Source organism: Xyrauchen texanus, chromosome 20 (genome assembly GCF_025860055.1).
Source record: "Xyrauchen texanus isolate HMW12.3.18 chromosome 20, RBS_HiC_50CHRs, whole genome shotgun sequence".
Taxonomy (NCBI): domain Eukaryota; kingdom Metazoa; phylum Chordata; class Actinopteri; order Cypriniformes; family Catostomidae; genus Xyrauchen; species Xyrauchen texanus.
The window spans coordinates 28,290,001-28,308,836 of NC_068295.1; the positions used below are offsets into that span (position 1 = coordinate 28,290,001).

Sequence of the window (18,836 nt, forward strand, 5' to 3'; positions counted from 1 at the left end):
CATTAAAAGCCTTACCTTAGTTCCCAACCTCGTTTTCTGTGTCCTCCTTCCCGGGTCTTACAATTGTTTTTATGTAAAAATGCAGAAAATGTTTTGTGAGGGTTAGGTTTAGGGGTAGGGTTAGGGTTAGATGATATAATCTATACTCTATTATCTAGTTCGAACAGTATAAAAATCATTATATCTATGTATATCTCAATATATCTCATAAGGAAAGCTGCACCAACATGTGTGTGTGTGTGTGTGTGTGTGTGTGTGTGTATTTTTACAGGACTACACCATCACCATGTATTTCCAGCAGTCCTGGCGTGATAAGCGTCTATCCTACACAGGAATCCCTCTCAATCTTACTTTAGACAACCGAGTGGCCGATCAACTCTGGGTGCCTGATACTTACTTCATAAATGACAAGAAATCTTTTGTTCATGGAGTCACAGTGAAGAACCGCATGATTCGTTTGCACCCTGATGGAACGGTGCTCTATGGCCTCAGGTCAGTGCCTACTGTATTTGTGTGTATTTATCTGGGTGCATTATATCAGGTGCGAGTAAACAAGTATTTTTTCTTTGTCTCTCATTTTTCCTCTCATTAGTGCAAAGAATTTAATGTTTGATTATTTTTTTGTGCTTGCATCTATACATTTGTCTCTGTCTGCATATGTGTGTGTGTTTGAGAGCTGTGTGTGCTGTATTTTTGGCTGACCCTATTCCCCTGGCTATTCTAATGTTCCCTTTTTGGAATTTAAAGCCTACTGTGGAATGCTTTTCCTGTCTATGTCAGGGAATATAGATTCAACCCAATGAAAGATGAGGCAGTCTTTGTCCTACCTGAACAAGTGCTTTCACAGTTTACACACCACACATTTTAAACCATGCGTGTGCTATGGCTGAAACCTACATGCAATGTAGGTGAAAAGTAATAAATGCTCTCTTCCATGTAAATGTGAGTTTTTGTCCTAACAAGTGGTGAGCGACAACACATTTCTTGCATAATTCACAGAGAAGTAACTTTTTTGTGTCCACTGTTTAAATACATGTTTCGGCTTAAATACAAGTTAAGTTCTAGCAACAGCATCTGTGAAAGAAAATAGTTTTGGCTCGTATCGTATAGTCATAACGTATAATATTTCTTTGTATTTACAAATTGGGGGATGAGTTGAAATTACAGTATGTGCTGTTGTAATTCAAAAACCTTTAGATTGTTTTTAACAAGGAACATTAATGTGCTAAAACATGAAAAAAAAAAAAAGAAAGAAAAAGAAGATGATTGATGTCAATGAACAAAATACAAAGACCCACAAGTCAAGATTCATCTAGTCTCTCCTCACCAGGCACACTGTAGACCTATTTCTTTTTCCTTATTTAGCGCACAGTTTGATGTGCAGCTTATTCCATCCCTCTTTCCATATCTCTCAGTGCTGTATAATTTATGTCTAATGTACTATGCCTGAGAGGTATGGATAGTGATCCTTTTTAGCAGTATGTGTCTATGTGTGTTTCCAGAGTGCTCTGTCGATAAATATATGTGATTTATGATTAGATAGCATTCTCTCTACTTAAAACAATACTGAGTATTAATGATAAGGTGAAAATAAAGGATGCTTTTGTGGGGGCAGTTATGTGTAGATATTACTGTGTGTTTGCGTTGTCTTTCTTAGGAATAAGAGCTTTATGCCAGTGTTGCCATGTCCACGTATTATAAGTGACTTTGTAATTCATTTGAAATAAAGTTGCCTATAAATCTTTGAAATTGCAAGCTGCATTTTTCGGGCTTATTTTGAGAATATAGTCATATTGTTGGGATTGCTAGTGCTTACTCAACATTGTACAATAAAGTGTAAGACCCTGATTTACTAAGATCCCAAATAGGGGGTACTTATTTTGTAGGCTTGAGATTGATTCCTTTTTCATGCATCGATAATCAGAACAATTTCCTGATTATTATCGATATATATATATATACATTTTTTCAGATAAAAAAAGGGCTGCTTGTTGCACAATAGTCTTTATCTCTCCAAACATATTTCTTTACACAACTTTGGTAAAGTGTGAGCGGCAGCATAAATGAAAGGGTGTGCATTCTGAAAAACTCAAAACTGCCGCCATTCTGCGTCTGTCTGTGTCACCTAGCTTCAACTCCGGAGGTGTCAGGAGGCAATCAGGCTCACTCACATCCACAACACAAAGATCACACTCACCCGAATACTAATCACCTGCACCTGTCATCAATCCAGCAATCCAGCAATCACCAGCACTATTTAAGAGCACAACTCACCTCCAGTCTCTGTCAAACCTTGAACGAGGAATTATCCACTAACCTGCTCTCTGTGCTTTTCAGACGATTGTTCCTGAGACTATTCCAGTCTGTTTCCTCAGTACACCCTTGTGTTACTTACCTGTTGTCCCTCGTCCAGAGACTCCTCAATCTCCCTGGTGTTCATACTCCACGTCCTTTGGATTGTGATACTTACCACACTCAAGCCTGCCGTTATCTGCAAGAGAAAAGACGGTCATTCATCAGTATTATACTCACAGCGCCCGTTGATGCATCTTAACTTCCCAAATGTCCTACGAAAGCTTCATTAAAAGTTATTCTGAATCCGTCTAACCTTGTTGTCCTAGTGTGTATCCTGACAGAAGGTTTGACCAAAACCGCTATGGATTCGGAACAAACTAATCCTGTGATTAATCCAGCTGGAATTTCCCCGCCTGAGCTCGGTGAGCGCGGAGCTGCAGCGATTCCCACTTCCGCATCTGATGCTCCACCACCGCTGTTTACTTTCTGCCCTATGATGAAACCAGCGCCTTTCTCTGGCCGGGAGGAGGATTGCAACGGATTTCTCCTTCAGTGCTCACTCGCTCTAGAGGTACAACCATACAATTTCCCAACTGAACGCTCAAAAATCTCCTTCATTATTTCACTCTTATCTGGCCGAGCACTTCAATGGGCAGAATCCATGTGGAATCAGACAGGACCGGTTACTGACTCTCTTCAAAACTTCATAACACACTTTAAAGAAGTATTTGGTTGTCCTGTAGGTGATTCATCAGTCTGTGAGCAGTTATATCACCTCCAACAAGGACAAATGTCTATAACTGACTATGCTATAAAGTTTAGAACCCTTGCTGCCACGAGTGGATGGAATGAGAGAGCACTCATGACAACCTACCGTCAAGGATTAAATCCAACCCTCAGATTACAACTCGCAATTTATGATGATGTCATGGGCCTTGAGAAGTTTATTCAACAATCTATCCGAGTCTCTCGCCGAGTTCAAAATTGTTACCCAGATCTTCACCAATCATCATATGCTTCCTCGTCTAGGCCTGCTGATATCCCAGATCACCGCGGGGTTGAGCCTATGCAAATTGACCATATCCGTCTTTCTCCATCAGAAAGAACCAGACGCATGACCCATAATCTCTGTATGTATTGTGGGGACAACTCTCATTACATCGGTGGTTGTCCTGTCCGTCCACCTCGTCTCTTGGTGAGTTCGTTGGTAGTCAGTCCCCTCAATATTGCTCCTTTATCCACCACCGTTTCATTGATTTCTACTGATATTACCATCTCAGTTACAGCCCTCATTGATTCAGGATCAGCGGGTAATTTCATCTCGGGCGACCTCTGCCGGCAACTTCAACTCCCGAAAATCCTCTGCTCAACCCCGTTCACAGCCAAATCAGTGACTGGAAAGACCTTGAATCCTGGGTATGTAAAACACAGAATAAAACCAATCACTTTAAGAGTCGGTTGTCTACACGAAGAACCATTCACTCCTTTGGTGTTAGAAAATTCCACTTCTGCGATCATTCTTGGCAGACCCTGGCTCATCCAGCACAATCCTGATGTCTCATGGAACAACGGAGAAATTCTGCGCTGGGGTTCTACTTGTTTCTCTACCTGCTTCCCTAAGCTTCCAAGACCTGCCTCTACTTCGTCTCAAACTATCTCCATTGCTGTGACATCTATCGAGAGCCCTCAAGCAAAACGGACCATGGAAATTCCACCCTGTTATGCCTCCTTTGCAGATGTATTTAGTCCTGAAAAGGCCTCTCATCTTCCCCCACACAGACCTTGGGATTGCGCCATTGACTTGGAACCTGATACATCGGTGCCCCGTGGCCACATTTATTCTCTCTCCATCCCAGAACAACGAGCCATGGAAGAGTATATACAAGAAGCCCTAAATCAGGGGTACATTCGTCCATCAACTTCGCCAGCAGCATCTAGTTTCTTCTTCGTGGCAAAGAAAGATGGTGGTCTAAGACCTTGCATCGACTATCGGGCTTTGAATAAGATCACCATCAAGTTTCGGTACCCACTCCCTCTCGTACCCACATCACTCGAACAGCTACGAGGCTCTAGTATCTTCACCAAGCTTGACCTCAGAAGTGCGTATAATCTAATCCGGATACGAGAGGGGGATGAGTGGAAGACCGCATTCATTACCCCCTCTGGCCACTACGAATATCTTATTATGCCGTATGGTCTGGTCAACGCCCCTTCGGTGTTTCAAGATTTCATGAACGAAATACTCCGTGATTTCCTCAACAAATTTGTGATAGTATATATTAATGACATTCTTATCTTCTCCCAAGACGAATCTTCACATCAACGACATGTCTCCAGTGTTCTCCAATGATTACGAGATCACTCCCTCTTCCTAAAAGCAGAGAAATGCATCTTCCATCAAGATTCAGTTACTTTCCTTGGGTACATTGTGGGTAAGCAGGGGGTGAAGATGGATGAAGGAAAGGTCGCGGCAGTCACCTCATGACCCACTCCGCAAACAGTAAAAGAGCTCCAACGATTCCTTGGCTTCGCGAATTTCTATCGCAGGTTCATTAACAATTACAGTACCATAACCTCTGCTCTTACCTCTCTCCTGAAAGGGAAACCAAAATCCCTGTCCTGGAACCTTGAAGCTGACCATGCCTTCCAGACGTTGAAAAACGAGTTCATCTGTGCTCCTCTTCTACGCCACCCTAACCCAGACCTCGCCTTCATCGTTGAAGTCGATGCCTCCACAACTGGAGTAGGTGCCATACTTTCTCAGCACCAGGGGGATTCCCATAAACCTCTTCCCTGTGCCTTCTTTTCAAAAAAATTATCCCCAGCTGAACAGAATTATGATGTGGGTAACCGGGAACTCCTCGCCATCAAATTGGCTTTGGAAGAGTGGAGACATTGGCTCAAAGGGCACAACATCCTTTCACGGTACTTACCGATCATAAGAACCTTCAGTATCTCAAAGAAGCCAAGAGACTAAACCCACGCCAAGCCCGTTGGGCTTTATTCTTCACTCGGTTCCACTTCTATATCACCTATCGTCCAGGATCCAAGAATACCCGTGTGGATGCTTTATCCAGACTCCATGCCCTTCCAGACACCATTGATGAACCTGAACCAGTTCTGCCCACTACAGTTTTCGTCAATCCCATTCAATGGGACATTAATGATCAAATCCAGGAAGCCACGAGACTAGAACCTACTCCACCAGAATGCCCAGACACCCTCACGTATGTCCCAGACAAATATCGCCTACCTCTCGTCGAATCTGCTCATTCGTCAGTTGGTACGGGTCATCCTGGAGCGACACAGACTTACACTCTCCTACAGCAATGATATTGGTGGCCAGGCATGAGAAAGGAAGTACAACGCTTCGTCCAGGGGTGTCAAATTTGCGCTATATCTAAAACTCCACGTCACTTACCTTCTGGGAAACTATTACCTCTACCTATTCCTCAACGGCCGTGGTCGCATCTGGGTATTGATTTAATTACTGATTTACCTCCATCAGGAGGCAACACCTGCATTCTCATTATAGTTGACAGATTCTCCAAAGCCTGTAAACTGATCCCCTTACCAGGCCTTCCTACAGCTCTTGAGACTGCCGAGAGCCTCTTCAACCAGATTTTTCGTCATTTTGGCCTCCCTGAGGACATTGTGTCCGATCGAGGACCTCAATTCATCTCTCGGGTTTGGAAAGCTTTCTTTTCTCTTCTCGGAGTGACGATAAGCTTGACATCGGGATATCATCCCCAGGCTAATGGGCAGACTGAGAGGAAGGTTCAAGAAATTAATCGTTTCCTCCACACATTCTGTCAAGATCATCAAGACACGTGGAATCAATTCCTTGCCTGGGCAGAATACGCCCAAAACTCCTTGCATCAGACAACCACAGGGCTAACACCTTTCCAATGTTTCCTAGGTTTCCAGCCACCACTGTTTCCATGGTCCGGTGAGCCTTCCGAGGTCCCTTCAGTTGATTTCTGGTTTCGAGAAAGTGAAAGCGTGTGGAATGATGCCCATCATCATCTCCAACGGGCCATACACAGACACAAAAGATTTGCAGATGTACGTCGAAATGACACCCCTGTGTTTGAACCTGGTCAACTTGTCTGGCTCTCGACTCGAGACATCCGTCTACGCCAAACATGTCGTAAATTGAGCCCACGATATATCGGACCTTTTAAAATTCTCCATCAAGTCAATCCAGTCACATATAAGCTTCACCTACCTCCTCGATTCAAGATTCACCCAGTTTTCCATGTATCTCTCCTGAAACCTCATTATCCTTCTGGTTTTCCTCCCACTACAGAGCCTGATTCTGACCAGACCCCTCCCTTACCTACCATTGAAGAGGACCCCATCTACTCAGTCCACGAAATCCTGGACTCCCGACGTCGGGGTGGTCATATAGAATACCTTGTCGACTGGGAAGGTTACGGGCCAGAAGAAAGATCTTGGGTTTCTCGAGACGATATCCTGGACCCGACTCTTCTCACTGAATTCCACCAACAACATCCACATCGACCAGCCCCACGACCTCGAGGCAGACCACCACGACGTCGGGGTCCTCGATCAGCTGGCTGACCCTGGAGGGGGGTAATGTCAGGAGGCAATCAGGCTCACTCACATCCACAACACAAAGATCACACTCACCCGAATACTAATCACCTGCACCTGTCATCAATCCAGCAATCCAGCAATCACCAGCACTATTTAAGAGCACAACTCACCTCCAGTCTCTGTCAAACCTTGAACGAGGAATTATCCACTAACCTGCTCTCTGTGCTTTTCAGACGATTGTTCCTGAGACTATTCCAGTCTGTTTCCTCAGTACACCCTTGTGTTACTTACCTGTTTTCCCTCGTCCAGAGACTCCTCCATCTCCCTGGTGTTCATACTCCACGTCCTTTGGATTGTGATACTTACCACACTCAAGCCTGCCGTTATCTGCAAGAGAAAAGACGGTCATTCATCAGTATTATACTCACAGCGCCCGTTGATGCATCTGAACTTCCCTACTGTCCTACGAAAGCTTCATTAAAAGTTATTCTGAATCCTTCTAACCTTGTTGTCTTAGTGTGTATCCTGACAGGAGGAGGCTGCTCAAAGATTGTTTACTCTAGCAAACAATCTGGATGTTATATTGTGCATATGTAATTTTTATATAGCTTACACAATGTGTGAAGCATAGAGAAATTGCATAATAATTTCTAATCGTTTAGTTAGCACAATTATACCAGTTTCATACACTAACATGTAAACTTATCAATATCACTGTTCATTCTTGGAGAAGTACAAAAACCTTTGTAACTTCTGTGTGTATAATGACTAGATCCACAATTGCCACCTGGCGTGTCCTGTGTGATATGATACCTGTCCTGTCCAACCTATGACCATCTTAAGGAAATGTTATATCACCCTCTTGTGGTATCCCAAAGCTATTATGCCAACTGACAGTGAAATGGAAAGCACACAAATTAGGCTTCTAATTTAAATGTTGGCTAATGTTAATATATCAATGCCCCAAAATCAGTTATAGATGTATCATTATTTTATGTCATGCAAACAACTTTTCTTGTGTAACCTATCAAATTGCGTGTGCGTGTTGTGGGCATTTTGCTGGTGATTTACTAAGAAAAATGGCACAAATAGTTACACGTGCAAATATGTTGAACATTAAATTTCTGAAGAAGGGTTGCAACGGTATGAGATTTTCACGGTATGATAATGTCTCAGAAAATATCACAGTTTCACGGTATCACAGAATTACACATTATATTCGACTACCGAAGCAAGACCTCAAGACTGTAATTTCTAGTAAGAGAAAACCCTGACGGTCTTGCACCTAGATTAGGGGGTAGCCCCCCTCGGGACGGGGCGCATGCTTCACTTCACCCCTCCCGGTACCCCCTCGAAGCCCCTCCATTCCCGCCACCTCTTGGTGTTTCGGGTTGCAGAGGCTTCCGTCAAAATTTGGTGTTTTCGCTGTTCCTGCATTTTATTCAGGACGCGAAACACTCGACAGCCCCTCAACAGGAAGTGTTAAAATCTAATACCCATCTCAGAGATCCTGGCAGCGTGGAAACTTCTGCCAGATATATTCTTTTCTGTGGGTCTTATAAGGGTGTCAGGATTTAATTCTCGCTTCCGTGTTTCAACGGCGTGTTCTCACTACCATGGTTAAAGGGGCCATGGTATGTGTTCCCCTTCCAGAGAGAGAGTTAGGTTATTACACTAAATACTTCCCGTTTCCCATGGAGGGTGGGGCGGGTGGCGTCTGGCTTATATCTTAAAGCTTGAACTACCCGTGGGTGTTCAAGTCCTAGATGAGGCCTAGACGGTCATGTCTCAAGCCCTACAACTCGTTTGGCTGGTCACCATCGATCTTATGACGCACTTCTATACTTCATTTAAAAGTTCTGCCACAACATGGAAAGTTCCTGATGTTCGCTTCCGGGGGCGAAGTCTTCCAGTGTCAGGTTCTTTCACTCGGCCTAGCCCTTTTTACCCGCACATTTACAATGCATGATGTAGCGCTGGCTCCTTGTGACTCCGGGGCATCTGCATTCTGAATTATGTAGACGACTGGCTGATCCTAGCGCAGTTCCAGGAACTGGCAGTTCAGCACAGGGACATCGTCTTAGCTCATTTATTTCTCTGGGGTTGAGGCTCAACACCAAGAAAAGCGTCCTCTCTCCCACTCAGAACACTGTCTATCGGGGCATCCTATGGAGTTCAATCACAATGCGGGCACAACTGTCTCCCGCTAGGATTGAGTCCATTCAGATCACCCTGAGCAAAGTCAGGCTAGGTCAAGGTTGCACTGTTATCAGTATCAACGATTTCCCGGTCTCAGGGCGACCACGTCCTTTGTGATCCCTCAGGACCTTCTGCTCATGAGACCGTTTTTGTTGTGGCCCAAAGCCAGGGGATTTCTTCCAAGGGCCAAAACCCCTAGGCTAATAAGGGTTACGCACCTCAGGCTTCGTTCCCTTTCTATGTGGTTCAGACCCCGGTTTTCTGCCTTGGGTCCCACTCTAGGTGCATCTTGTTGTCGCAGGCTGCTATCGACAGAGGCCTCCCTGACGGGTGGGGTAGCGGCCTTAAGTGGTCGTCCAGCTTAAGGGGATAGGAGGGTCGTCAGCTCGGTTGTCACAGTCACTGTCTCGGGTTGACAGCTGTATTTCTGGCCCTGAAATACCTCCTCCTGAGGCTGCCATGTCTTGGTGCGGGTGGACAATACAGCGGTAGCCTCTTACATAAATCATCAAGGAGACCTACATTTTGTCAGCTGTATTTCTGACACGTCGGATTCTCCTTAGGGCCCAGGGCAAGCTCCTGTCACTCAGGTCAGTTATATCCCTGGATGCCCATATATGGGAGCAGATTTACTGTCAAGACAGAAAATACCAACGGGGGAGTTAAGAACTCCACCCTAAGGTAGTAGTTGCCCAGAGTTCTCCAGCAAGGGTTTTTGCCTCTTTCTGATAGCACCGCGCTGGCCAAACAGGGCTTGGTTCTCAGAGCTAATTTCTTCCCTCGACGGCTCCCCTTGGGCGATTCCGAACAGGAAGGATCTTCTATCTCAGGCACAGGGCAATATTTCATCCCTGCCCCGAATTGTGGAATATTTCATGTTTGGCCCCTAAGGGTACCAACTGAGGGACACAAGGCTTTCTCCTGAGGTTATCGAGACCTTTTTAAATGCCAGGCTTTTTCCACTTGGAACAAGTTTGGGTGAGATCTTAGGGCAGAAGAGGACCTCTTCGCCTGTATGAATAGCGCAATGTCTCCTCTACTTCTCCCTGAAATCACCCAGCCCCCTTGGGTCTGGACGCTAAGACACATACATGACCCAGAATGCGTCTGTATGCGTTTCTTTCCCCGGTTTCTCTGCTCCCGGGAGTCTTGGCAATGTTCACCAGCAAGGGTCTTGCCTCCTATTAATGGCGCTGTGCTGGCCGAACAGGATATGTTTCTCGGAGTTAATACCTCTCCTCGATGGCTCGCCTTGGGCGATTCCGAACAGGGAGGACCTTCTCATCCTTGGCCCGAATTGTGAAATCTTTCATGTCTGGCCCCTAAGGGTACCAAATGAGGTTCACAAGGTTTTCTCTTGAGGTTATCGAGACCATTTAAAGTGCTAGGGCTCCCTCCACTTGGAACTGATCTGGGTAGATTTTACAGGGCAGAAGAGGACCTCTTCGCCTCTGTTGATAGCGCAATGTCTCCTCTACTTCTCCCCGAGTCGCCCAGCCCCCCCTCCTGATCGTAGTAACGCATACATAGCACAAATGCGCCTGCATGCGTTTCCTTCTACTAAAGTTCTTTTTACAGAACCAGCTAACTGCCAGTTTGCTTCAGTTCTGGATTTTCTGTAGAAAGAACTGTCAGCGGGCACTTGCCTCGCCATTGCCAGGTTCTATGTGGCCACTGCAGTTTGCCACAACTTGGTGGGTGGGGTGCCCTCAAAGAGGCATCCTCATTATTGCCCGGGCCTACGAGGCATGCGGTCAAGCTTCGCCAGTAGGTTTTAGGGCGCACTCTACCAGAGGGCTCTCCTCCTCTAAAACCTTGGCTAGAGGTCTCCCTCTGCAGCAAGTTTGTGATGCAGCAGGTTGTCCTCTACGCACACATTCATTAGATTTTTATAGTTTGGATGTTCTGCCACTCTGGGCTCTTATGCCCTTGAGTCGACATTCATCAGTTTTTATGACAAGTTTGTGTTGCGATAGGGTTCTCTTAGCACACATTCATCGAACTTTATGGGTTAGATGCTTTGCTACTCCGGACTCTTATGTCCTTGAGTCGACATCTCAGCCCATGCCTAAACAAGTTTGTGATGCAGCTGGTTGTCCTCTCCGCACATATTCATTGGACTTTTTTAGTTTGGATGATTCTGCACTCCGGGCTCTTATGCCCTTGAGTCGACATCTCAGCTCATGCCTGAACAAGTTTGTGATGCGGCAGGCTGGTCCTCTCCGCTCACATTCATCAGTTTTTATGACAAGTTTGTGTTGCGATAGGGTTCTCTTCGCACACATTCATCAAACTTTATGGGTTAGATGCTTTGCTATGTCTGAGAGCGTCTCCCGTTTTTGTGAGTACACTGCACAACCGTAGGGGTCCGGACAGCCCCCAGTGCGGTGGCGTGGGTATTGCGTTCCCCATAGCGCTTAGCAAAAGTGCAGCATCGTAGTGAAGCTTTTTGTAAGGGAACATCTCGGGTTACATGTGTAACCCTTGTTCCCTGACAAAGGCGGAACGAGATGCTGCGCTTCTTTGCCGCACTGGGACGTCCCAGGACTGCTCTTCAAAAAGAAGTATCGGACGACACCTGGTGACGTATCCATTTATAGCCTGGCCGCAGGTGCATCTAATGATTACATCAGCCGAGGCTATAAAGTCAATGTTCACTGACGTGTTACACACATTATTCACAGCTCGGTCACAACTAGGATTGTTCCCCATAGCGCTTAGCAAAAGCGCAGCATCTCGTTCTGCTTTTTTCAGGGAACAAGGGTTACACATGTAACCCGAGACGTTATTTTATTTATTTATTTATTTCTAAGCAAACACTTTATTATAATTGAAACTTGAAACCATTTATTTTATTGAAGTATGTGTAAAAAAGTCTCCCTTTTGACAGAGCTAACAGAATTATAATAATAAATCAAATTATAAACATGATAAAAAAATTGCATGTAACTATAACATGTTATATAAATAAAGCATGTTAGTTTATATGTTAAATTAACTACTAAATAAAAAATAACATAAGCTGTGTGAGCTTTTGAAGTAATGTCCTATGATTATTAACAATTAACATATACTGCTTCATTATCTTACTGGTTCTCAACTGGTTTTGCTTCAGGACAGATTTTACATTGGAAATCAAGTGTCGACCTGCCATAGATTAAACATAACCTGTATTTAATGTATCCTGGGTTGTATTTCCTTTTATGTTGCATAGTTTTGTTCATGGTTTTCCAGTACAAGGACATCCATCAAGTGTCATTATTTTTGTTGTTGATGTCAACGTTTGACTTTCAGCACACAACTGAATAACACAGACTGAATGACTATGATAAATGAATTCTGCAAGAGTTAGATTAACATACAGGCGCGAAGGGACTTCAACATTTCTAAATTGCACAAATAAAAAACAAATTTACATATTCTTCTCTGGCTTGCTTTTGCTCGCATGTCAATCAGAATCAGAAGAATCAGAATCAGAATCAGCTTTATTGCCAAGTATGCTTACACATACAAGGAATTTGTCTTGGTGACAGGAGCTTCCAGTCTACAACAATACAAACAATACCAAAAACAGCAGCAAGACATAGGTAATTAAAAAAGAACACAAAATAAATAATTATACATATACGTACATACACTCACCTTCATACATACCCACATTCACACACGTAGTGCTAATCTAATACAATCTGTATATAAAGCACAAAAAACAGTATATTATGTACAGAGCAATGTAAGTAATGGCAGAAGTGGATATGTTGGATAATATAAATTAAAATTTAAATTAAACTGTGAATTGCACATCATTATTGCTCATTGGGGCAATTTAAAAGTTCATTACATGGATGGCCTGAGGGAAAAAACTGTTCCTGTGTCTGACGGTTCTGGTGTTCAGAGCTCTGAAGCGCCGGCCAGAAGGCAACAGTTCAAAAAGGTAGTGGGCAGGGTGAGTGGTGTCCAGAGTGATTTTACCAGCCTTTTTCCTCAGTCTGGAAGTGTATAGTTCTTGAAGGGGGGGCAGGGGGCAACCAATAATCCTCTCAGCAGACCGAACTGTCCTTTGTAGTCTTCTGATGTCTGATTTCGTAGCTGCACCAAACCAGACAGTTATTGAAGTGCAGAGGACAGACTCAATGACTGCTGAGTAGAACTGTTTCAGCAGCACTGGTGGCAGGTTGAACTTCCTCAGCTGGCGAAGGAAGTACAACCTCTGCTGGGCCTTTTTCACAATGGAGTCGATGTGTATCTCCCACTTCAGGTCCTGTGAGATGGTAGTGCCCAGGAACCTGAATGACTCCACTGCTGCCACAATGCTGTTTAGAATGGTGAGGGGGGACAATGATGGGGTGTTCCTCCTAAAGTCCACAATCATCTCCACTGTTTTGAGCGTGTTCAGCTCCAGGTTGTTTTGACTGCACCAGAAAGCCAGCCGTTCAACCTCCTTTCTATATGCAGACTCATCATCATCTCGGATAAAGCCGATGACAGTGGTGTCGTCTGCAAACTTCAGGAGCTTGACAGAGGGGTCCTTGGTGGTGCAGTCATTGGTGTACAGGGATAAGAGTAGTGGGGACAGCACACATCCCAGGGGGGCACCAGTGCTGATGGTACAGGTGGTGGAAGTTAATTTGCAATGATGCCGAGATCTACTTTTATATATAATTTAATCACTGAGAAGGTATACCTGCAAAATTAGTTGCACCAAACATCACAAGCAGCCTCAAGAATGGACAGAGTAGCAGTACAACACTTTTCTTTGAGCAGAATATTGCACTACAGATTGCTAAGTTTGTTCAAAGGAGAAAGCGAGACGTGCATGGTTGCCAGATTGCACAAAATAAGTATAACATTAGGCAGAATATTTCCAATTTGTGCAAGTATAAATCTCAAACTGGGGGTGTTTCGTTTCTTATCTGGCAACCCTGAGCATGCCTGTGGAGACGCGTTATGTCCGTTATGTCCCAATGCAAGTTAACTGAAATATCCAATAAAAAATAAAAACGCTTTTACGATAAATGAGCCTAATAAAAACGGCTGTAAATTGCCCATGTCTGCTTTAGCTGTTTGCAAGATTAACATTAAATCTGCCTCGACAGTCTTAAATAGTCGATCACTTGGGCGGCCGCCGAAATATCTTCAATGGGAGAACCATGGCATTGTTCTTTCCCTGCGACCCAGTCTGAATAGACCAGTTGAGAAACACTGCTTTAACTCAAACACACACACTCATGTCAGACCCCCTCGCCTCGCTTCTCTCTGACATTTTCTCTGCTGCATTTGTGTGTGTGTGTGTGACGCAAGTTGACGAGTCTGACAGGCAGACAAGGAGGAAAGGAGATGCGCACATGCATATGTGAATCTCCGTCTGGTTGCATTTGTTTCTCAATACCGTAGATAAGCAAATGTACATGGTATGATAACCTTCAATTTTCAAACGGTGGTGTACCGTGAAACCGGTATACTTCTGAAGTGACTTTCAACCTTGATAAATTCCAATTTTATTAATTTGTATTGACACCACCCTTTATTTTGTAAACATTAATATATTACTAAGATTTGTTATTTTGTGCATCTGAAAGCCACAATCCTCAAAAGACTACCATAATAGGTCTGCTTGGCTGGCTTTACTGACATTACATCAACATGACAATGAAGTTGTAATACTGGCTATAACTTTACATAGATAAGGTTAGTAAGAGATTTTATCACACTAAAATCACATTAGCACATACTGTATAATGTTTTCATCATGTGGCTATACTTTTGAAACAGTGTATATTTGTACACAGTCCATAAACATAATGTACCTTAAACATTAAACATAATGGACTTGTTGACAAGTCAAACCTATTTTTTGTTGTAATCAGCATTATACCCCAAATGCTTTACAATTATTTTCAACCATTTAGTCTTGTTTAATCTATGTTTTATGCAAGTTTGTGCTACAATACATTTGATTAATGGAATTCAGCTATTTTCTTTTCTCCATGAAACAGGGTATCTTATTCAGGCTAATTTTTGTGTTTGTTTTGTCTGGCAACACTGCTGTATACCCAAACTCATCAGGGACTGAAGAATGAAGAAGCTATTCCATCATAAGTTGTCAGAAAGTACAGCAGTCATGCTCTGAAAGGCCACTGCGTGTGTGTTTGCGTGTTAATTAAAGCTCAGCGTAATTAAGATTCAGCCAGAGGCATTTGATATAGGGGCTGCAGACATGACTGAGACACTGTTAAGGCAATTACACATGAGAGGAATAAAGAGGGATGGAAAGCCAAGATTTTTCAGAAAGAGTGATAGAAACAAGGAATGTAGAGGAAGGCTGTAGTATGTGTCTGCAATTAACAAGCAGATCATGAGAGAACATTTAAATGACACATGAATAAAATATAAGCACATTTTACAAGGTATTATCAGCTAATTACCTGCTACATTGATTTCACTTAATTAGAATCGATTGGGGAATGATAACATTTGTTCTTTTGTTATATTAAGTACACATAATGTACTTGTCATATCAATATTAGTTCTGCATGAATTCATGTTCTACAAAGCTTTCCTGAGCAGCCATCTCTGCTAAAAAAAAAAAAAAAACAACAACAGCAGCTTAAACAGGACTAAGCTTGTTTTAGCTGGTTTAAGCATGTCTCCCAGCCTGGAGAAGCTGCTGCTGAGATGGTTTAGCTGGTTAGCTAGCTGTTCTTCCAGACTGAACAGCTGACAAGTTACCAAAACCCCTCTAAAATGGTATGGGAATGGGAGACAAGCTAAGACCAGCAAATGATCTCAGGTTGATTTAAGCTGGGGTTTTTGCAGGTATTACTTTGATGACAGATATTACTTCAAGCAGATAGCTATGATGCAATCTGAAATGAACAGCTTTAATATTTTACTTTCTCTTGACAGGACAAAGAATTTTACTTTTGAAATTGTATGTTTGCAGTGTCAAATTCATGCAGTATTTATTTGAATGACAAAAGTGATTTTAGAAGTGAACAGTATATCAGAATAATTGCAACTGTATTGTTTTTTACTCTTATCTTCAGGATAACTACCACAGCTGCATGTATGATGGATTTGCGCAGATACCCACTGGATGAGCAGAATTGTACACTGGAGATCGAAAGTTGTAAGTGTTATTTGTGGTTTAGCCATTTAAGCTTGTTTTGGACTTGACCATTTAAGCTTGTTTTGGACTTGACCAACACAAAATACAAAATTGTACTTTACAACACATATAGGCATTACAACCAAAACTAAACAAGTGCTTTGAAATTTGCAGACAAATCAGAAGTGTTAAGTTCTGATCATTTATAAATAATTTTGCGCTGGACATATTATTGTAATTGGTAACAACTTCAAACTGATCAAATAGCCATGTGTCATATGTCATTGGAAAGCTCTCAAATAGTAGAATACAACCAGCCTATTTGTTTTCTCGCAGACAAAATTACAGCGAGATATAGCTATGAATATATCTTTGATATACATGTTACATGTAAACAGGTGTTGTTTATAAGCTGCGTTTTGCTTATAACTTCACTTAACATAAACGGAACATAAAATATCCCATACCATTACTTAGAAGAGCGGATTCCCATTAAAACGAGGCCATACACAACATAATTGGATGCATAGATCATTAGATTATCCAAACGCAGCACAATGTGCAAATAGCACATAATGTGTTATCTGGCTAAAACAAGTTAGCTTTTCTGCATCAGATGACTTCATCGGAAATTATGTAGTATGTTTTCCAGCGTCATGGAATGCTAAATCAATCATATTAGTAATCAGTTGCAACCAGAGGTGGAAGTCATCCAAATATGGGCAGAGAGGATCATTCCCTCTAATACATATGGCCACCAGTAGATGGCACCAAGTACATGGCACAGACTCGATGGCTAAAATGAAACAGATCAGACTGAATGAGATCTCATTACTCTTGCTTTGGAGAGAGAACAAACCTTTAGTCATTGTTGTATTTACATGTGTAATTAGTTCCTATGCACACTTATTATGTTTGATTTTTTTGGAAAGGCTTTTGGACACTTTGTTCACTAGGATAAATTATTTTTGTAATGCTATAACTTTTGATTACTTTGTCGTATCAACACAAAATTTACAAAAGAGTTACAGGTGACAGTATTACAAAAGCAACAAAACAAAATAACTTTTTTATCTACCTTATTTACACCGTGAAATATATTAGAAAAATTAGAAAAAATACATTTTTGGCTCAAGTTTTGTAGTGATTTTCACTACTGTACTGTAGTGGTTTCTTAATAATTTTTCAACATCTATTCTTTTTCATCAAGTGCTGACGTCTCTGGACGTCCTGTTGCTGACGGCACGCTGCACAAGTGTTTGTTTGTAGCCTGCTTAGGCTGCTTAGCATTGCTTATTCTTATTCTCAAAAGTTCATCGTTATATTCGTCATTATATCCTTTGTCATTTTACCGCTTTTCAGGTTTTTCCTCTTTTCTACTCTTTCATCTGTGTGTATTTTACCTGTTGCTGCTTGCACCTTGCTAGAGTCTGTGTTTGTAGCCTGCTAGTTTTTTAGCATAGCTTTTATATCTGTTTTCAGCTTCTAATCCTTAACATCTGCCATTTTTAAGCACGCATCGGGTTTTCCCTCGTATTATTCTCTTATCGCGATTCAACTTCGTGCATATTCCACCTGCATCCGCGTTCTATTTTTATCGCGATTAAACTGCATGCATTTTTTTCAGCATGCACCCGTTTTTTCTCCTCTCCGGTACACAGATTATTGCATCGATCTCAAAGCACCACTTATCAAGAACAACCAACAACAACAAACAATTGCGTGAGGGATTCAAATCAATCTCAAACCCTCACCTCTCAGGAACAACCAACAACAACAAACAATTTGCGGTAAGTCATGGCATTCGCTCATGTTATTTCTTCCTGCATTGCATGTCACATGTTTACAATAGCCTCCTCTGTCAGCAGTGAGGGATTCACATGTGATAATTGTAAGGAATTAGTCAGGCTGATGGAGAAGGTTAATGATTTAGAGACTTGCATCCGAACGCTAGTGGAGGTCAGTGAGAAAGAGAAGCCAGTAGATACTGTTTCGGATGCGAGTAGTACAGAGAGCAACATACACACTTTGGTTCCGGCTGTAGAGCCCCTGCAGCAGGCCATTTGGGTGACGTCTCGGTGGCATACTCGCTCAGCAAAGAGACACCACTCTCCCATTCCTGTTAGGGTTTCCAATCGATTCCCCCCACTCAGTGATACACCCACTGAGAATCATGTTGAAAGAGCCCTTGTTATTGGTGATTCTATTGTAAGGAACGTGGAAATAGAGACTCCAGCCACTATTGTTAATTGCATTTCAGGGGTCAGAGCATCTGACATCAAATCAAATTTACAAGTGCTGGCTAATGCTAAACATAGATTTTCTAAAATTGTTATCCATGTCGGCACTAACGATGTCTGGCTTCACCAGTCGGAGATCACTAAATATAATGTTAAAGAGTTGTGTGAATTTGCAAAAAGTATGTCAGACACTGTAATATGCTCTGGTCCCCACCCTGCTCATCGTGGTGATGAGGTTTATAGTTGATTAGTGTCACTAATAGTAGTCTGAAGAATAAAATTGGATTTATAGACAATTGGAAGAGTTTTTGGGGTAGACCTAACCTGCTAAAAAGATGCCGCTCTCCTCTGCCCTGACCTTCTACCACACTTTATTCCATCACGTTCATTACAATTGCAAAATTCTGGCCTGTTAATAGTTCCTAGAATATCAA

At 42.6% G+C, this 18,836-nt stretch overlaps 1 protein-coding gene across 1 annotated transcript in view; it reads left to right on the forward strand.

The window, feature by feature from the left end:
* The window catches only part of gabrb1 (gamma-aminobutyric acid type A receptor subunit beta1), a 51,477-nt gene that overhangs the window by 25,119 nt on the left and 7,522 nt on the right, over positions 1-18,836 (forward strand). Inside the window, exons 4-5 of the mRNA XM_052150824.1 lie at positions 272-492; positions 16,101-16,183. Coding sequence (XP_052006784.1) covers positions 272-492; positions 16,101-16,183 — 304 coding nt within the window. The remainder of the gene's footprint in view (positions 1-271; positions 493-16,100; positions 16,184-18,836) is intronic.